General features: G+C 30.7%; 1 protein-coding gene across 4 annotated transcripts in view; it reads left to right on the top strand.

Annotated features, from left to right (window-relative positions):
• ROBO1 (roundabout guidance receptor 1) overlaps nt 1-22,632 on the top strand; it is a 385,827-nt gene that overhangs the window by 300,333 nt on the left and 62,862 nt on the right. For all 4 annotated transcript variants that reach the window (XM_006926234.3, XM_015600202.2, XM_015600203.1 and 1 more), the window contains exons 7-13: nt 2,414-2,422; nt 6,437-6,561; nt 8,956-9,127; nt 15,600-15,805; nt 17,313-17,394; nt 17,570-17,738; nt 17,825-17,991. In XM_006926234.3, the coding sequence (XP_006926296.2) occupies nt 2,414-2,422; nt 6,437-6,561; nt 8,956-9,127; nt 15,600-15,805; nt 17,313-17,394; nt 17,570-17,738; nt 17,825-17,991 (930 nt within the window). The remainder of the gene's footprint in view (nt 1-2,413; nt 2,423-6,436; nt 6,562-8,955; nt 9,128-15,599; nt 15,806-17,312; nt 17,395-17,569; nt 17,739-17,824; nt 17,992-22,632) is intronic.

The raw sequence follows: 22,632 nt of genomic DNA, 5'->3' as shown, positions 1-22,632 counted from the left end.
GCCATTACAAAAAATGAAATCCTACCATTTGCAATGACATGGATGGACCTAGAGGTTATTATGCTGAGTGAAATAAGTCTGACAGAGAAAGATAAATACCATATGATTTCACTTATATGTGGAATCTGAAGAACAAAAAGAACAAACTAATCAAAAACAGACTCACAAATATAGAGGATAATTTGGTGACAGACAGAGAGGAGTTGGGGGGCTAGGAGAATGGGGTGAAGAGTTAAAGAAGTGCAAATTGGTAGTTGATAGATGGTCATGGGGATGAGGAGCACGGCATAGGGAATGTAGTTAGCATTAATATATTGGCTAGGTAGAAAACCAGAAGAGAGAAGGAGCAATTAGGGGGATCATTTTATAAACTATGTAAATGTCTAACCAATGTACTGTGTACTTGAAACTAATTAAAATAAATTAAAAAAAGAAAAAAGCTAAAACGATAATTTAAGATAAGATTCTCTCAAAAATCTTTGACGTTTTAGTAGCTTCTATGTTAGGTGTTATTTTTTAGATAATTTTCAGTGTCCTTAATAAACTATGAAATACTTTTAGTTATTATTTGTCATTGATATGATATGCAAATATTTAGCTTGAAGTTCTTAAACACATTGGATTTTAATTAATAAAAGATTCAACCCCTATGACCTAATCACTGGTAAAACCTATAAGCAAAGAAAAAATATTTTTTTGAGCTGCTTCCTGGTCTTTTTCTTATTTGTAACATGTTGAGTATTTTTGAAATGTTTAAGGAATTTTAAATTACTAAAAATATATGACTAGAAAATATTTAGAAATCATTCCTTAAGTCTTCGACTTTAAATAAGCCTTGATTTTTAACTGCATCGGTCTAATTAGATGAATTTATTTTCACAGATTACCCCAAAAAATGACTCTACAACTTTTTGTTTTTTCAAAGCAAAATTCTGTTGCTACAGTTTGTCAGGTTCTCTTTCTTGTAGTTTCTAAATATTTCTTCTTGTCATTTAAAAACATTTATCTTTGAGGTTTCAAGAAGTGGAACCAAGTTCGATTCGCTCAGTGTTTTTAAATCTAGATAGCATAGCTGATACTATGAGAAAACATTATCTTTGAGTAAATTAGAAAGATTTTTTTCTTTTCTTTTCTTGCCTGAGTGAATGAAAAATTATGCTTAAAGGTTGTGTGTGTGTGTGTGTGTGTGTGTGTGTGTGTGTGTGTGTTTACCTTTCGAGTGAAAAATAAAGACGTTATTTCACTCACATTGAAGGGAAACTGAGTTAAAAAATGTTTCTGAGTTACCTTTAGTTTTTCATACATGGTAACAATAGGCAAGAGAACTTTCTGTCTCTGTTTTAAAACTTTACCATTTTACAGCAGCAGTGCTTGGCATAGTTTATTTATTTAAACTATAGGAAAGTATATCAAGTCTAATTAATTTTGAATTGCTGAAAGACATGGGAATTATTTGAGTAAAGTGTATTTACTCAAATACACAATGGGTGTCTGTGGGGCTATTATGAAAAAGTTCTGCATTTGACAGTGATAATTACCTTTGTTTCTGAGAGAGCAATACCATTTTTCCAGGATTTAAAATATGTATTACGTAATATGTTAAAATACTCTGTGTTTCAGCATTGAAAACAGGTAATGTGATTATGACTTTATTAGATAGAGTTGTAAAGTTTCTTTCTATTTTCAATATGTGTTCACATTTTTTCTGTGTGTCCTCTCAATTCAGTGTATGCAAGAATTTAAATGTAACACCTTTGAGTAACCTTGCTATTCACCCTATGGTCATGAACCAGCAGCACCTGAGTGCTTGTTAGAAATGCAAATCTCAGACCACACTCCTGGCCTATAGAATCATAATCTGTATTTTAATGAGATTTTAGGGTGATTTTTGTATGCATATTCAAGTATGAGAAACAGGGGTTTAATAAAATATCATTGGTGGCATGAAACTTTAAAAAATTAATCTGATAGTGGGGTTAGAGAATTTAACACTTAACTTTATCTTTGATTAAGATGTTTGATTTCTATACTATGTAGCATTAGCAGTTAAGATTTACAGTTTTTTAAACCCATTATATGTGTAGTTTCTAACCCTGCCATATGGTAGCAAAATATAAAGTCATTGAAAATCATTTTATAATTTTATAGCTGTCATCCATTGTAGCTCAACCATTTAATCATTTAAGAGATTTTAAGATTCATTTCTATTTTTCTTAAATTATTCATGACTATACTTAAAATGCTAACAAATATTCATTCATGGACAGTATGAGCCATCTATCCAAATATTAATGTGTTCTTTATTTTATTTTAAAAGAAAGATCACTGTTAAGTCAAATCTTATTACTTTTTTCTTTTTTTTTCTTTTTCTTTATTTTAATTTATTCCATGTTTTCTTTTTCTTTTGTTTTAGTTGGGTCTGGTAAGTTGACATTTTATTGGCCATCTTCTAATCACCGTGTCACTGTGACTGGAACTTCTCTTCCCCTTTCCATCCATACCCTTCCATGTCCTTCAACCAATCAGCCTCCATGTTTCACTTGTTCATTGGCAACAAAGACAGACTGCACAGAATAAACTCTGCAGGAAGTATGGGTAACTGACAAAGAGTAAAGGTAATGGGGTTGCTAACTTTATGTCTTATTAAATGATATGTGATCTGCATCCTTTTATTTTTTCTCTCCTTAAATAAGTGATAAAATAAGTAATATGACTGTAACTTGGTTAAGTACTATTTCAACTTATACCTCATAAGATGAACAAACAAACCAAAATAGGTGCCCAGAGAACAATTTTTTTTCTTTGCTCCAAAGTATGTTTATGTATTCATGTTTGTCTATCTGAGTTTTTGTAACTATTGTTTTATAATAGTCATTAAAAGCCCTGTTGATAAATAACCTTGTACTTAGGGCTTTTTAGATTCATTTTCATTTCTATGTATCAGATTCATCCCATTTTATGTAAGAAATAACTACATGATGTACCTCAAATGTATTAAAATTTGCTTTGATAAACATTTGTCCTCAAATAAATAGTCATTAGATCGCTAAGTACTTTCGTAATTAGCATGTTGTGGAAGATCCATTCACATGGATGCTGGAACACCATTTTTGGAAAATTTTGCATGAATGTGCCAGGGAATAATTTTGATCCTAAAAGAATCTAACTACTTTTTAAGTTACAAAGCAATACAAATATTATAAATACATTACTTCGTATTAATATAGATAGGATGAATTGTTCAATAATGATGATGCATTAATGAGATATTTGAAAAAAATAGCTTTCTATATACTACTGTATATACACAAATATAGATGGTTAAAATTTAAACATAAAAAATAAAGACAAAAGTATGGGATGAGAATTGAGGTGAATACTTACATAATATAATTTAATATGTATTATATAATCTATATTATATAATTTTATTGACAGAGTAAGAAAAATGCCTAACCAGATTAGAAAGACTGTTAACAAAATGGAAATATGTATCTACAAGGTGTATGAGAAATGGATAAAATTTTAGCCTATAAATACTTCTTAGAAATCAAATAGATTAGCATAAAAATGCAATCTCAACAAATAAGATACCAATGACGAAGTAATGTGAAGGTAAATGTTTAAGGTTGCTGAATTAAAAATGATAATTAAGAGGAGATTCTGTTCTTTTGACAAAGATGTTAATGCTCAGTGTTGTGAGATTTGGGAGGAAAGTGCCCTATTAGAGAAGTGTCAGGTGAAATAATCTTGAGTATAACTGAGAAGGATGTTAAACACAACTGTTTTTAATAGTGAAAGTTAGGAATAATTCAAATTTAAAACCAATAGATTGGTTAAATAATTTAAGGCAATTTGTATATGGATTAAACAGTGATTAAAATAAGATTGTTGGAGAATATTTTAAAACAATATGACCCAATTTGCATAGTCAAATTACAGTGTAGTTTTTCTTTTTTTTTTTTTTTTTATTTGCTTGCCTAATTTTCTAAATTTTCAGCACTGACTGTATGTGACATTAATAACATGATTATATATTTTTGGTTATATCAAGTTTAAATGTTGGAGCCTTAAAAAATATTTCAACATTTTATCATAAACATTAAGTAGATGTATAGGACGGATGACCTTCGCAGTCTACATAGGTGATGATGATAGATTGATAGATAGGCATATTTAACCCATTTAAATTATTTTTAGAGATATGTCTACATCTGATATTTAGCATACATGTAGAAAAGGATTTTTTAAAAGTTGTATTTCTAAGACATATCTTGTGGCTGATGTCACTGTTGATGTTGGCTCAAGAATCCGCCTACAAAATATAGTAAATTCATTTCCAGGCAAATATCCTGTGTGGAAGTATTGCTGTAGAATAAATGTAGTTAGCATAAGGGTTTGTATCCCCTTGTTCCCAAATAAGTCTTTGAGGTTTGAAGAAAGTTGGCATTTCATAAAAGAAACATGGATTCTGGAACACATTATTACACATGCTTCTGAGAGTTAGGAAAGAGACCACCCGAAGTTTTTTACTTGTCTAAGTGATTTAAACATTTATATTTTCCTACTCAAATTCCCTGCATATTGGAAAGTCATATTCTTCCATTCATTTAATTAATCATTTGGTTTTCTTTCATTGAAACAAACCAAAATCTTTTCTGGCTTTAGTTTATTATCCAGTCAATCTTTACAATGTTTTCTTCTGATATCTATATCAATTATTTCAATCCTTAACTAAGGAATCAAATACTCCTGTATGGATGCATATGGAGGAAAATCCTCAAGCAATGATGCACATGCCTGTTATTATACCTAGATAATGATAGTGTTTGCTAAATTCATGAGTGAAGCACTCAATTACAATCAACATTTAAAAAAAATTATAAGCTAGAACTTCAGCGTTACCAAATTGAACCTAAACTATACCTCCTAACTTTGTATTTTCTTCCCTATAAAGTTACAGGACATTTGAAGGCATTTGACCTGATTCTTCAGGTCTCCTATAATTTTCTAGTCAAATGGTATAATTTCTACTAAACCGCAATTAAAAATAAAAAGGGAGTTTAGAAGAAGTTAGGATATCTAATTGCTCTCTTCAGTTTTGCCACCATGTAATCTTTGACAAGTTGCTTTACATATCCCTTTTTTAAGAAGTTTATATTTCAATTTATATATATTTATATAAATTTATAAACTTTATATATAATATATAAGTAGCTGTATATCTGTCTTAGCTATAATTGACCAGAAAATATTTACAAGAGAAAGAATACCCTTTTAAATCTTCACCTTTATTAACAAAGAAATCATAATCTTGTGAGCAGAGTGGTAGCATTTGTGGACATATTCTGAATATAATTTTTTGATTCACATTCATTCATTTTACCGAGTTATCCTAAGTGACTGACATAAGTAACTAAAAGTACTTTTAAAGAAAACGTTAGAAACAATGGAGCAGTCTTAAAAAGTGGATTAGAAGAACTGTATCCTGTATAAACTGTTTAATGTCTGGCTTGAAACGTTCACTTCAGTTTGACCTGAGACAAGAGAGGAGCATAATTAGGTGTTTCAGACAGCTGATAAGAAATGAATTTGAAAAGTGTAAACAGTAGGTAAAAAGACTTACATTCAGTACACATTTCTCCAAGCATAAAGCACGGCCCAAACAAGCATTTTTTTTTTTTTTTTCAGGAGTGACTCCATCAGCACACCTAATGTTTTCAGCTGCCATTGCTCTCAATGTTAACTGACACAATTTTCTGACACTCTATTTACCACTGGATGAAGTGGCCATTTAAGTCTGTATAAATCAAACAGTTTGTACAAAGCTGGCAGTATTTATAATGTCAGGATGAGCAGATGTTTCAAATTTGCCCTCATTTCCATACATATTCTGTTTGAACATGCCCTTGCCTATGTAAATGAAGGAAGCATTCGACTCCACTATAGCTTCAAATTCATTTCTATTCAAGTTATTGGACTGAGAATTTTAAATGGTTATCATTTGCATGGTAGCATTCCGGGAGCTTTTAAAGTAATTTAGGAACTACCTACATCAGGAAGTCCTTCTGTGTATGATTAAAGTCCATTCATCTTTAAGCAATTCTAAATGAGAAAAGGTATTTATTCATACAAATTTCAAATGTACTTTGAATGTAAAGGGTCAAATTGTAGCTCAGAGACTCTTTTCATACAGTTAATCTTAAGTCAGGTAATAAAAAACCTTTTCACAAAACCCTATTCCATTCTATAAATGGAATTAACAATTTAACAATTTAGCTTCAATTGAATTAAAAGTGAGAATTGGTACATTATGTACTATAGTACATAACGAGTTGTATAAAATAACAATGGTACTTGATATATCAGCAGATTGTCTCAATTAGGACAATAACTACATGTTTTTATTCAGTGTACTTTGTTTCATTTCCTTTAGAACCTCCGCATTTTGTTGTGAAACCCCGTGACCAGGTTGTTGCCTTGGGACGAACTGTAACTTTTCAGTGTGAAGCAACTGGAAATCCCCAACCAGCTATTTTTTGGAGGAGAGAGGGGAGTCAGGTATGAGCTTGGTCTGTTGTTTCAATCAGCAAAGATGAATGCTAGATATAAAGAAAAACAACATTTTATTTAGTCATACAGCTGTCACTTTAAGAGAATTGAAAAATTTCCTGAGTGTTGTAGAAAATTTAGCAATGAGAGAGAAGACCAAATTTCCTTCATTTTTTGCATTCTCAAAGCAATTTCCCTTCCTAGTTTTGGTACACAGGTTAGTACATATAATAATAACTATTTTATTACATAGAATTTACCTTTATTACCAATTCAGCCACATTAAAAGAAGTCTTTCTAAACATAACTCAATTAGTTTTTTTCTGTTATTCAGATATCTATCTGTATATATATATTAAAAGAGCTTTAAAGACACTTAAAAAAGAGTTAATTATTCAGTGCAATTTCTCTGAAAGTACCAGGAATTTGAAGTGTCTTCTTCATTTCTTTATGTTTTAAATATCAGTTAAAACATAAAGAGTGAAGACATTGATTGAACTATATGGAATTCTCTTTAACATAGATGTCATGTTAAATATAGTTCAGTATATTCTAATTCTTTGATAACAATCGTGTACGATATCCTGCTTCCTATCAAATCCTACTATCTAAACATTTTATGAACCATAATTTTCTATAAACCTTGAAACTGGAATATAGAGATCTATTCTCTTACTAACTCTTAAGTTCGCTATTGGGCTTCAGCTTAATGAAAAGGAAATTTTGAAATAATTTTACTTTTAAAATAATAGGAAATTTTAAAATATTTTTTTAAATGTACATCTTTTTCTTATCTCTTAATGACTTACCTTCTTCAATAAAGGATTTCCTTCCCTTTTGTTTCTGATTCTTATAAAAAAAAATGATTCTCATTCATTTTTAATAGTTATTCCTAACCTCTTTTATTTTTTGCTTTATCAATTTGGGGTGCATTGTTTTATGGCCTTGCTTATATGTGCTCTTATAAATAACATATAGGTAGTTTACTGACTGCACTCACTAATGTTTTGTAAGCAATACTATCAAGCTTACTTTTGTTTCATTTCGTTAGGCAAATATTAATTTGATTATGGTATCTAGGCCATCATTTGAGTTCTAGTCAGTTGTTTGATTCTAACACATTCCATTTGGCCTCAAAGGACTAAGCTTACTGATAGCTAATTAAAGATAAGAAAAAAAAAATTTAGTTAAGCAGGAAGAATTGAAAGTATGTTATATAAGAAAATCTGTGTAGCAATAATAGTAAATCCACTAGAAGTTCTTTTTAATAGAGTAATATTTAAATGAATCATTTAGTCATTTTAATAACTTATTAAGTTAAACTTTATATCAAATTTCAAGATAATTTTGATTTGATTTGGTTTGGTTTAATGATACACTTTCCTTTTTTTCTAAAATTTTGTCATTGAACATATGTCCATGGTTTAGTAGTTAAACCTTAAAAAATGATGTATCTTGCAAGGCAACTAGCCTATGCCCAGATACCCCACTGAGAAGGAACAGTGGCTACTTGGCACCAGCAAATGGTTGCCATGTGGAAATTCAGGTCCAGGATTATTAGATCTTCTGATATTTTCAAAAGAAACCATGAATTCAGATTTTCAATAAAATACTTAAAAAGGGGCAACTTTTTTTTTTAGAAAAAATGTTGATATTTTTTATTTCCTGAAATTCTATGACATAATGTGTCCCTCTGACAAACATAATATTTCAATTCATAGTGAGAAATTTGTACTACAAAATAATATCTTATTTTTACTTTGTATTTAAGATAACTTTCTGCAGAAATAAAGCCCCATTATGAATTCTTAAATTCAATATATGTTCAAGGGAAACAAGAAATTGTGAATTTGATAGAGGCCACTGATATTTTATAGTGGAGGGCTAATAGAGATACTTGTTATTGGTGCCAAAATTATATCCTTTAGCTTATCAGACTGTACTTAAATTTTAATTTTGTTTATATATTAAAAGACAGTGTTTATAATCCTAATAGTCACAAACACAAACACACACGCACACACATGCAAAGTTTTTAACTCTCCTTTGGTTAAATATCTAAAACTCTTAACTCTAAAGATACCAAATAGCCTTTGAAATCTAATATTATTTGAAACTGATAATTATAAAAGCATATATCAATATTTAGAATTTATTTACAATTTTTAATAACCTATTTGACTAGATTAGTAAATCTTATATATTTATGTGTTTATGTGTGTGCATATCTATATATGTGAGCATGTAAAGAAACAATATTTAGCTTATTTGTGTACATATATGTGTGGTCTGTGTGTTTGTGTACATATTTATATATCTATTATAAATATATATACGTACCAATATATCAGAGCCTAGAAATTAACCTATTGTTATTCTTTCCTCCCAAATCCTGGATTACAGAATCTGCTTTTCTCATATCAGCCACCACAGTCATCCAGCCGTTTTTCAGTCTCCCAGACTGGTGACCTCACTATTACTAATGTCCAGCGATCTGACGTAGGTTATTATATCTGCCAGACTTTAAACGTTGCCGGAAGTATCATCACAAAAGCATATTTGGAAGTTACTGATGGTAAAGTAGAGCATTTTATTTCAAAATTTCAAAGTTTTCCTTAGGGTCTAATGAAAGTACCAGTAAACATATTTATTTTCAACTTCGTATCCTTACTTACAGCAATGTTGAGTAAAGCTGAAGAGCATGTTAATACAATGATTAAGTCTAAAATGATTCTTAATTTAACTTGACTGTACTATAGATTTCTAGCACTAAGTCAGATTCACCAAAGTATAGCAGTTATGCAAAGAAAAGTTTATACTGAATAGCTGTACATGAGAATATTTCCATGTTTTCAAAAATAAAACGCTATTTGAAAATTTATTAGTGTAAAATATCATCCTTTTCTTTCCTCTAAATCAAGGAGATAAGTGCATTTCTGATAAATTCAACTCACAACTCATGATAATGAACAATTTTTCTTAATGTGATTTTATCTTGTTTATTAATTCTCTTAAACTTGATCAATTAATGCCAAATATGTTATAATGACACAATGATGGAGAAAATCACCAACCATTAGAAGGATGACAGTATAATAATATGAGAATAAAAATATACATATATATTTATATGTATACATATAAATATATAAACATGTAAATATTCACATTAAATATATATATATACACATATTTATTCCTTTTTGTTGCCATGTAGTATTCCATTGTATAAATAGTTCACAGTTCATTTATGTTTCTGTCTATTGATGGATTGTTTTCAGTTTAGGGCTTTTATTAATAAAGCTAAATATACCTAACAAGTCCATTGGTGGGCATGTGCACTCAATATCTTGGTTTTCCCAGATATAAGTGCTTGTGAGATATATGAATTATAAAGATTTCTTCTCATTTGTTCTTTTGATGATGATTTTAGGGCTTAAGTAACTAATTTTAATGAGGACCAATGTATTATTATTTTCTTTTATATGTTGTACTTTTAGTTTTCTGTTTTACCTTGAGGCTATGAAGATGTCTAAGTCTTCTTCTGGAAGCTTTATTGTCTATACTTTTGAGATTTAAAATTTTAATTCATTTAAAATTATTTTTTGTTTATGGTATAAAATAAGGGTCTAAATTCCTTTTTAGGCTATTGGAGGTTCTCTATATTTTGTTATATGCTTTAAAAATCAACTTGTTAATATACACATGCACACATTCCTAAACAAGCACAAAAATCTGAGTTTTAAATTTCATTCCACTTAAATTATTGAACAATTTAAGTAGAATTAACATTTAAACAATGAGTCTTTCAATTTAGAGAAATATATATGAATTTATTTAGATCTTTAAATCTCTCAATAAAGTTTTATAGTTTTCAGGGTAGAAGTCTTGTACATATTTTAGCAGATTTATTCTTATGATATTTTATGATTTTGGATGTGTGTGTATCATTATGGTATTGTTTAAAATAAGATGTACAATTGACTTTGTATATTAACCCTATAACCTGTAGCTTTGCTAAATCTACTCATTATTTCTAAGATTTTGTAGGTAGAATACTTTGGAATGTCTATGAACAAAATGTGGCAACTGCAAAGTAAATCAATTTTACTTTTTCTCTCCAATATTTAGACCTTTTATTTCATTTACTTGTTGTGCATTATCTGTGATCTCTGACATAATTAGTAGGATTGATGATAGTGGACACATTTTTCTTGATCCTAACTTTAAGAGAAAAAACATTTATTATTTTATCAGTAAGTATAATGTTAGCTAGGATTTTACAGATATTTTTTGAAATTTAAAAAAAAAATCCAGAGTAAATTTTAAATACATTAATTTTATTGTTTCGTTTCCCAATGCTCTCAGAATAAAGGTTATATTCCTTAATATGCTTTATAATTTATGATCTGACCTCTGCCGGTTCATCTCAGAATAGTGTGTTGTTCACATGCCCTAATTTTATTGTTTCCTTTTTTTTTTTTTTTTTTTGTCTTAAGACTTCTACACATGCTCTTTTTGACTTGAAATTTCAATTTCTTCAAGAAGCTTTCCCTAACTCCTCACATATGGGTACTATGCCCTCACCCTGTATATGTATATATAGAGATTGCATCCTATACTGTCCTGTCTTCTGTTTATTTTCCTATAATCTTCATTAGACACTAAAAGAGCAGGGCCTATGTCTGTCTAATTAAGTTAATTGTATACCCAGTAACCTCCAAAGTCTGACACATGATAAGTGCTCAATAGATATTTTTTGCTTCAGTGGAAGAAACAGAAAAAAGAGAAATAAACAACTACCTATTAGTTAAATCAGAATTCAAAATTAGTATTTTCTCACTCAAAAGTCTGGACTCTTACCTCTGTCTATGATATATGTTATATATGCACTGGCTCAAATAAGTTAGAATAACCTAAAAAGTTTTTTACAATTTTTTACATTCATCACGCCTAATAAATGATGGTTGTAAATATCATGTAATGAATTTGATGATGATCAATAAAATCAATATGTAGAAAAAATAGAACATAGAATTGCCCATACATTTACAATTACAACTTCATAAAGCAACTTGTACATACAGCTGTACTTGAAAAAAAGGCCAAAGAAAATTATGGTAAAATATTGTCAAGTATCTCTTATTAGTCTCATAATCAATAACTAAAAGCAAAGTGACAATAGAGCAGGAGGCACAGAATATGATAGAGTAGCAGTTGTCTTTGAAATACTGCTTTTCGGTATCTGTGGCCTACCCCAACTAGCATTCGACTCAGGGACGTAGAAATTCATATCACCTATTTAATTGAAAATGTTTGTTCTCTTTATTACTAGAATGTAAGAAAAAAATAGTGGTTATTAAAAGATGTATATAACTTAGAATCATTTGCATTTATCTCTCAAAAGTTATTGATATACAGTGAAAAGAATATTAATTTTTATTGAAAAAAAGAGAGATTTACCAATTACTAACCACTTGATCTGAATAAATCACTTGAGCTTTCAAAGTTTCAGTTCCCTGATTCCTAAAATGGGATAATATTTTATAGCCTAAATCATGGATTTTTGAGATATATTTGCAAACTGATAGCAATTGTGATATACTGTAACTTATGTTTAATGGTGTATAAATGTGATTTTTTTTTATATTTAGCCAGTGTATGTTATTTTGTATTATTTTCACTTGAAATCATTTTATAAATATATTTATACATATTAATATAGCCCTCATGATCATTATTTTTCAGGAGATAAAATATTACTTTGATGATATGCCCTTACTTTTTAGGGTTTTTAAATCTTTCATTGAATGTGGGAAAAAGACAGGTAAATTTTTACAAAGTCTGCCATAATAAAGTTCTACCACCTATCATACTGCTTATACCAACATTACTACTACCATTAATACTATACTGATGATAAAAAGTTACTGTTATTTCATGCTTCCTTGGTGCCAAGCACTATGCTAAGAACTTTTCACTTATCAACAATTTCAAATGTGACAACATCTCATTTTACAAATGAAGAAAAGAGACTGAGAATGGTGAAAAAGTGTGCCCACACCATGTCGATAATAAGTAGGAGAAATGAGATTTAAAACAAAAATTTGTACTTCTGGACATGGACAATAGACTAGTGGTTACCAGAGGGTAAGAGGTGAGGGAGGAGGTAGATGGGGTAAAAGAGATCAAATATGTGGTGGCAGAAAGAAATCTAACTATGGGTGGTGAACATGCAATGCGATATATATCTATGCCTTACTATTGAATTGTACACTTGAAACTTAGCTTACTGGATTTTGTTAACCAATGTCACCATAATAAAAATAAATAAAGTGGATAATAAAAAAAATAAAAAATAAAACAAAAATTTGTACTGTCCAATCTAATTATCACTTCCCACATGAGACTATTTAAATTGGAATTTAAATTGCTTAAAATTAAATAAAATGACACACTTAGTTCTTCAATCACACTAGCCACACTCAGGCCCTCAGTAGCTGTGTGAACCATTGGTTCCTGTATTGGATGATGCACACATGGAACATTTTTATTTTTCAGAGCTACATCTTTCTGACTCCAAAGTCTGTGCACTTACTTTATTAAAATGTATTTTTGTTTTTTACAATTTTCTACTGTATTACTTGATAATTCATTCTAATAATCTTAGTGTAAAATGTCAACCCTAATTTGAGGTCTGTCTCATAAATCCTAAAAGCTAGGTTCGATGCATAAATGTACTACACTCTTTGGTTTGTGTAAATATATGCATTTCATTAGTATTTCATTCTAATCTGACAACATCAAAAATCTTTCATTTTTTTCTATCTAAAAATGTAAAATCACTTTAACTCTTTTAGCTCTGATTTACATATTAATTTTTTACAGAAAAGTATAGTGGTAATATCATAATTCATATATATGAATAGTTTTTTTGCATTAACAAAGCACTTTCATATCTATTATTTTATTTAAATCTTCTTAGCAATCAATCCACTGAACTGATTAGAACAAGTGTTATTATCCTGAAGTATTATTATTATATTTTACAGATTAAAAAAATAAATAAACTGAGGCTTAGAGAATTTAAGGAACTTGTCCAAAGACATTTGACAGATGGTGGATCTGATAGTCAACCCAACTCTTTTCTTGCTTTATTTTTATAAACTACACAGTGTATACCAGGAAGAAATAAACGACACAGAGAAACAGTATCATAAAACTGGTTTGGGATGGGATGAGAAGGCGTAGATGATGCTAATCATGATGCAAATATCAGAACACTAGAAAGATGTAGAAAACTGAATAAATCCCCAGATACTGGATTGTTTCTAAACATAACAAGGATACCAAATGCAAACCACTTCGTTACTGGACTTAATTCTAATCAGTTATAAAGAAACCCTCTGTTACTAATTTAATTAATGTCTGGAGGTAAATATTTATTTATTCTTATAATCAAGGGAACACAGGTGGCAGTCTTAGAAAACCCAAAACACAATAAAACACTTTCATTCTTTTTTCATACTTATCAGGAGGGGCCTCTGATTTGATTTTAGCCAATCTCAACAGATAATGTAGAAAATATTAAATAACTCTAAGCAAGGGAATTATTGGCTTATATTTTTTATTCATGGAATATCAGAAACATTCCTGCCAAGTTTCAAACTCCAATCTTCTAATACACTACCCACCTCCCCTCCGGTATTAACAAATCTCACACTAGTAACCAACGGTGGAAGAGAATTGGAAGGTGGAGAAAAAATACGCAGTTGCTGATTTCACTCTCTTGCTTTCTTGATTTTCTTAGATTGAATGCACAAAATCAATAATTATTTCATGATAAACGAGGAACAAATTGAAATGTGACTCCAGCTTGTGAAAATCTCTGGTGCATAAAACTTTGAGCATGATATATCCAGCTTTCCAAATGGTTGCATCCAAAATTTAGTTACTCTGGCAACCAGTTTCCTTTAATCAGGCAACTTCTTAGAATTGTCTTTTATATATTCGCGACTTTTACAATTTTTAACTAATAGTCAGAATTGTAAAGCTTAATAGAGAAACACAAATTCTTAAACTTATCTTTTTATTTTTTATTCATTTAGAAAAACATCATGGAGTTTCACCTAAATCACCTAGGTCAGAGGATGAAAACATCTCTCTGATGCAGGATTTATTCTAGTTTCACTATTTGTTTTAAGTCTTTCCCTGAAATAATTTATTTATTATCTTGGATAATGTTTTTAGATTTTAGATTTTTCATACAATACTAATACTTTAATTTATAGATTGTAAAAATGCCTTCCTTAGTACATTAAAACTATCAAGATAATAGAATTAGGAAAAGTGTTATCTCATTTCTATAATTTCAATATGGAACTATGATATTTCCTACGTTAGGACATCAGCTTGAGTTATATTTTTAGATTAGCCTACCAAGAATGTATTTTCACAGTTTTCCAGTTTCTCTGAATTCTTTAGGATTGGGAATTTTTTACATTTATTATTTTAATAGAATTCTAAAATAAAAGGATCTCAATCATATTGATTTAAAAATTGTCAAACATGGTGGTGTGATACCATCATTTTTCTATGTGACACCAAACGGTTATGAAATATCAAGTTGGCTTTGGTTCATTTATGAAAATTTGTCTCATAAATTTCCTTGGGGTAAATGTCTTTTGCTGTTGTTTTATTTTTTACATATTTTAAAGTTTAAATGCTGCAGCATCCCATTTCTTGCCACTCACTATACATCTCTTCACTATCCACAATCCTTATTTAGTCCCTGAACTCTTAAATAGGTCCCTTAACAATGCAGCACACTCAGTCAGTGGTTGGTCACTTGAAAGGAATACATTTTACCTCATTTTAATATTCGAAATCAGTGCACCATATAAATGCATTCTGAATAATGCATATCTCCTACTTTAATTACTTGCTTAATTAGTTTGTTTCAAAGCCTAGAGCAACTGCTCTTGCTTCGATGATTAGAAAATTGCTTCCAGTTGCAGAAACCTATTTCCTGTTGTTTCTTCTGGCAGTGATCGCAGACCGGCCTCCTCCAGTCATTCGACAAGGTCCTGTGAATCAGACTGTAGCAGTGGATGGTACTTTAGTGCTCAGCTGTGTGGCCACAGGCAGTCCAGTGCCCACGATTCTATGGAGAAAGGACGGAGTCCTTGTTTCAACCCAAGATTCTCGAATTAAACAGCTGGAGACTGGAGTGCTACAGATCCGTTATGCCAAGGTAACTTGAAATGACACCCTGGGTTTCCCATTTTGTTTCACTTTGTTTTTTCCTCCAGTAACTAATAGTGAAGTCTCAAATTTTAGAAATAATGAAATGTCAAATAACAATATTAATATATTTTTAATTTGATGCTTTATTCTTTCAGACATTCCACTATGTATTTTTAAGATGATTTGACTCATAATTTAGCCCATGGCAAGTAATTAAAGGTTTTATATGGAGGAGGAAAAAAAAATTTCAGACCTATTGAGGAAGGTCGATGAGGATTTGTGGGAGAACAAGTACCTTTTAAGTAGTGGTATGATGTAGTCATTCATTCTATAAAGCATTTTTCAAAGATATTTTCTAGTACCATTTGACGTGCAGTGTACTTGAACGGTTCTTCTATTGTGAATATATGGTTTAGCATTTTGCAATTGTAGAATACTATATATGCAAACAAAAACTATAAAGCAATGTATACACTGAGTATACATTTCAAATCAGAATGTTAAATGATGAAAAGCCCGTGGGTTCGTGGGAACAATTTAGGGATTTACTTTCCCAGGGCATCACATCCCATACCTGTTCTTTCAGGACTGTGTTGTTTTGTTTTGATTTTTCTTTTTCTTTTTAGGTCAAGATCAGACAAGTTCATGAGGCATATGAAAGAATAGCCTTGTCAGTAATAAACAATTTCAATTGCTTTATTGCCTATTATAGGTGGCTTTTTTGGAGTTTTGAATCAGCATAACAGCTTATTTTATGTGCCACCAAAGTTATTATGTTTTATTTCTTTATGGCACCTATTATGACTTTGTTCTTGTAATGGACAGAGCGAGATGATAACATTCTCTCTTTATGAAACATTACTTGAAAATAGAGTTAATACCTTAAGCAGAGGCATATGGGTTCATTAAACTGCTGATGATTTTAAACTTGAACATGTGACCTGTGTTTGTATTCTGGTATTCACTCTTTAGAAGGGAGAGAGTTCATTCCAGCTAGGGTTTGGATTTATGCTTATTAAACTGCTTTAAATTAAGGTTTTTCAAAAGTGAGAAAGGGATTGAATAAGAGGAATTATTTTATATGTATTCTTTTTCCATAAAGATCTGCTAATTTATATCCATTTAATTGTAACTCGGATAAAATATGAAATAGCAAGCATAGTCAAACTTTATCAGCCTTATTATATGACTTATTAAATATAAAGATATAATTTAGCAATAAAGACTAACCCTTTGAAGTGTTTATCATCCCTGACACTGAAAATAATGTTAATGCAATTAAATATTATATTTTTATTATATAATCAAAGTAATCATATAAAATCTTTTTTACATCTCCATGAATTACTTTCCTTCACATTCGATAAAAGTATATTCAATTAAGAAATAGTTTCTGGTTAGTGAATTTCAATGCAGTTATTCATATTTATGGGCCATATACAAACCTATAATTATTTTTCCAGCCCAGTGAGCTTTTGACTGTTTCAAATATTTATTTTCCATCTGTCTCTCAGCTGGGTGACACTGGTCGGTACACCTGCATTGCATCAACCCCCAGTGGTGAAGCAACATGGAGTGCTTACATTGAAGTCCAAGGTAATTTAGATAGTATTTTTACCTTAAAAGAAAGCTTCAAACACAGTTGTTTACTTACTGGTAAATAAAGTAGATGTGCTGATGCCTGAATAGATGTGTGGATATGTTATGTACATTTATTTATGTGCTTATCTGTATATGTGAAAATATTTTTCATCTTTTTCCCCTTCGTTAGAATTTGGAGTTCCTGTTCAGCCTCCAAGACCCACTGACCCAAATTTAATCCCTAGTGCCCCCTCAAAACCTGAAGTTACAGATGTCAGCAGAAATACAGTAACATTGTCATGGCAACCAAACTTGAATTCAGGAGCAACCCCAACATCATATATTATAGAAGCCTTCAGGTAGAGTGAAGATGGTGTTTCCTAGTTGTCCTTTTTTGTGAGTTACCACTAAATATGCATGTTCTAACTTGTGTATCTTTCCTTAGCCATGCATCTGGTAGTAGCTGGCAGACGGTAGCAGAGAATGTGAAAACAGAAGTATTTTCCATTAAAGGACTCAAACCCAATGCAATTTACCTCTTTCTTGTGAGGGCAGCTAATGCATATGGAATTAGTGATCCAAGCCAGATATCAGACCCAGTGAAAACACAAGGTAAATATTATCCTTAGCTGTGATAATTTTATAGGTAAATCATTTGTACTATATGCTAGGATTGTATATTTAACATAGTTTTGTTGTCCAAGGTGCTCGATTAATTTATTTTTCTATCAGCAATAACTTTATTTTTTAATGTATTTTTAAATTAAGTTTATTGGAGTAACAGTTAATACAATTATTTAATTTTCAGGTATACATTATAATTTGACATCTGTATATTCTATTGTGTGTTTACCACCCAAAGTCCAGTTTCCTTCAGTTACCATATATTTGATTCTCTTTACTCACTTTACCCTCCCCTGACTCTCTTACATTTAACCCCCTTTATCAATTAATTTTTAAAATTCAAACACAATATCTGTAAACTTTATTATTTTCTGGACTAAGCACTCCAAAATAAGATTAATAACAGAGAAATGTTTCTCATTTTATAAAATCACAACTCCAATGAGAAAAAAAATATGTGAATATTTTTTGTATTCAGTTTTATGATTTTAAATATTGCTATATGTGGCTATAAAATCTTTATATACTAATTATATTTAAAATTGAATAAATTTTATTTATGTTGAAATCAGTTCTCAAAACCTTCTAGATGAGTTTTGAAAATTACAGCCCTAATCAAATAATGCTTTTTGGAAATCATGTGAATGTAAGAGATATGGGGAAGATAAGCTTGACTAGTTCTTAATCCCTCTGTTCAGTCAACTAACCTCCTGCTAAGTAGCATGGGGGAAAAAACACTTTAGGTCTGTGTGTTGTTTGGCCTGTCTTTCATTGTCAATTATGTGAGCCATGATATATTAAACTTTTAAATGGAAAGCATGTATGATTTTGGTCAAAGATGTGTTAAAGAAACAGAGAAAAGGGAAAATCAATATGTTAAAGCTACTTTTAAAACATTTGAAACTGGAAATTTTGTTCACTCTGACCACGTTCTAGATACACTGCTCTTTATTGTCTTTTGTGAATAGAATTATTTTTAGTTTTCAATAGACAGATTATTTCCCATTCGCCCTCTTTCACATCCTGTTTTAATACTTTACTAGAAAGTATTTAAAGTATATTAAGTTTATATATTTAAAAAAGGATGAATTTGAATCGGCCTTTACCTTTTTTTGGATCATATTGCCTTTGCAATTAAAATATGCTTGCCCTGATATTAATAAAGATAATTCTAGATAGTAGTGATTAGAAATATAAAATTTATTTCTCAACATGACAGAGGAATCATGATGTCTCTATCCCGAGCTTTACTTTCCCAAAGGAAAAATTGTAACTTAGTTAACATGATAGAAACAAGTTACACACAAAATTATTGAAAGACTTCAACTCCTCTTCCTGGTTTGGGATAGGGTCTGACAGCTATCTTGCATGTTTTGTGTTTTCCAGTGAGTGAATAAACAACCTTTTTGGAAGAACTTTTTGTTTCAGAATTCACAGAGAAAGCAAACCAAGTTTTAGAACATGTCCATGTCTGTTTCTTGCTGTGTGAATTCAACACACCCAAATGCCTATATTTGTTATTATGAGTCATCTCACCAGGAGCTTTAATATTCTTGGAGCCTGTCTTAAGACACTTTGAGGTTTTCAATATTAGATACGCATTTGTAAAGAATGCAGAAACTATGACAGCTGTAAAGTGCATTTAAACTTTTGTCCCCTGGTCTCTACCTAATAGACTCTAAGTGAAGATTTGGATTGAATGTCATTCTGTCATATACTCATATGGATGCTTTTATTATGTATATCTGCATTTGTAAGTTAGGATATAGTTAACATTTTATCTGAATATGTCATTTAAAATTTTAATCAACTTACCTTTGTACATGAATAACTATGTCAACTGGAGGACTAGAAATGTAGTGAAACAGACATACAATTTTGAAATCAAAGAATTTTTAATCTTAGCTGCTTAACCTACTATCTATATGGCCCTGAGCAAGTTAGTCCTGAGCTTCGGTTTCCTCACCTATATAAGGAGGCTAAAAATACCTGTTCTACAGGATTAGACAAGGATTAAATTAAGTAATCAATTTATGAACATACAAGACTCAGATTTCTATTTTATGCCATACAATTTTACTACTGGACTTGTATTTCACTGTCTGCACTAAAAATAAAAGAAGTTAATAAAATTTATAGATATCATAAAACTGAGAAAGACAGCTAGCATGCTGAATGAGAGAATCAGAGTTAAATATATTTGACAGACTGGAATGATGGGCTAGTACTAAAAAGATGGAAATTAATGAAGCAAATTTTAAAGTTTGGTCCCTGAACTTAGGTTTTAAAAATTAACTGTAGAAGAATAGGCTGAGGTTACCTAACTTAAAGTGAGAACATGTGATTGTGTGTGTAGGAAAGTAGAAGACAGACCACAATCTTTGAAATCAATTAAAATACCTATCTGAGCCACTTGAACGATGTAGCAAAATAATTAAATAAATAAATAAATAAATAAATAAATAAATAAATAGATAGATAGATAGATAGATAGATAGATAAATGTGGTCTTAATTGGCACTAGCACAATTATATCTGGATGAAGTAATCTCCCATCTTCACTCTGAACTAGTCAGATCATTAATGGTGTAATGTGTTCTTTTTTGAGCATCATATTTTCAGGTAGACGTTTAAAAGGACAATGAAGATAGTTGGTGGTGGTGCATGAAAGGGTAAAACTCGCATCATAATAAAAGAAACCCAAGGATCTTGGATTTAACCCTCAAAATAATAAAGTTAAAGCAGGCATGACGTCTTTTTTTTCCTTAGCATTTTAAGAAACTATCATGTGAAAATGATATGTTTATTCTAACTACAGACAACAAAACAGAACCAATGAGCAGAAGTAAAACTGAGGAAATTTCATTGTCTAATTCTTGGACTATTTTGAGAAATGATGAATCCCAGCTGAGGGTCAGCCTAATATTGGCCATAGCTGGAACCTGGGAAAGAACCTTGAAAAATTTCAGAACAGAACATATAAGCAGTAAAAGGAAGAGCCAGGGAATTCAGCAAAGACTGGTTGGAAATTGATTCATAAGGGAGAAGGCATGATTTCCATAAGTATTTCTGCACCATAGTTACAAAAAAGCCATACCCAAGTAGAGATTCCTAGGAATGAGCTGGGTCAAAAGTAAGAGTTACAAAGATAGAAGGCATGGTTTCCAATTCAGGAGTCAGGTAGACTTATGTCACAATTGGAGAGAATTAAAACTTTGTTACAGGATAATCAAAATCTGTTTTTCCAAAGACACAGTTTATACAAGGAAGGTGAGATGAGTAGCTAGCAAGTAGCGGCACTATTGGTCAGTGCTGAGAATGGGGGTGGTTGCTGCCTCTCTTACTACTATTCTTCATCCACACGTCCTATCCACATAGCATTCCTGAGCCCTGCTTTTTAAAGAATATGTGCACAGACACCAAATGTACGGAATATGTATGATATAGATAATAATTATTGAGACCAGTTACTATGAATAACAAAGTGGAGCCTAGATAATCTCTCTTTAGAGATTAAGTGTAGGGAGTCCCAATACTGGAGAAGCAGTTGGACAGAATCGTATCTGAGATTTCCTCCAACTTTAATTCTGAGTGTTGGGAAGGATCTTTTACATTATAACACATTTCTTTCAGGAGGAGGAAGAGGAAGAGGAGAACAAGAACAATAAAGGGCCAATTCATAAACTTCTAAATATTGCAATATTAGACAACATTTTCCATTTTTCTCTCTGGTGGGGAGTTTGCTAAAATATTCTAGACCACTGTTATCAAAATGATTACAGGAAGTCTGGGAGTTTAGTCAGTTTCCTGAAAGAATTAACTGGTAAATTTATCTCAAACCAGAGGAATTAGGGATTGTGATGCAAATCATAGTAGGTACATTTTAAAATGGTTATTTACATGTGTAAAGATACTTCCCAAAAGGCAGGAGATTGCCTGAGGTTGGAAGCTTACCCATGAGAAAATATGTTTAGAAGCTGACATAACGTGTGTTTTCCATACACCAATTTTTTGTGACTCAACCACATGAGTTAAATTACTAAGCACATACTATATGTACAGCACTATGTTGTGTATAGGTTGTGATCATAGGTGGCCTGAGGGCCAGTAACAGCCTAAGTTAAATTATAGTAAAGTATTATCTCAATTGTTTTTTTCTAATTTTGCTTATTTATAAGCTTAACTTATAGGCCCAATACAGTCAAGGGTATTATTTCTAAAAGTGTTTGATAACACTCAAATCTATCATCTCTTCCATTAGCCTGCCTTCCCTGGACTCCATCAAAGATACTACTAACCCACCTCATTTTTAACATTAATGTTTTTGCTTTCTATCCAGACTCTGTTCTTTGAAAGTAATTATTTAGAACATTAAAATTCGCATTTCTGGTGTTTATGGACTGGCAAATAATCTAGAATGTATGTGCCAAGATACAACACTCTGAGGAGAAATCTGGATGCAAATATATATGTATATATGTGTACATATATACATAGGTATTCTCCTAGTTCTGTTTTAGAGAACCCTGAATAATATGTATGTATATATATATTTTTAAATTTAACAAAACCCTTCTTTGTTGGAAAAAAAAAGTGCAACATAAATGAAAGCTAATTATCTCTATGTTC

Source organism: Pteropus alecto, unplaced genomic scaffold, assembly GCF_000325575.1.
Source record: "Pteropus alecto unplaced genomic scaffold, ASM32557v1 scaffold239, whole genome shotgun sequence".
Lineage (NCBI taxonomy): Eukaryota > Metazoa > Chordata > Mammalia > Chiroptera > Pteropodidae > Pteropus > Pteropus alecto.
This window is presented reverse-complemented; position numbering and strand designations above follow the sequence as displayed.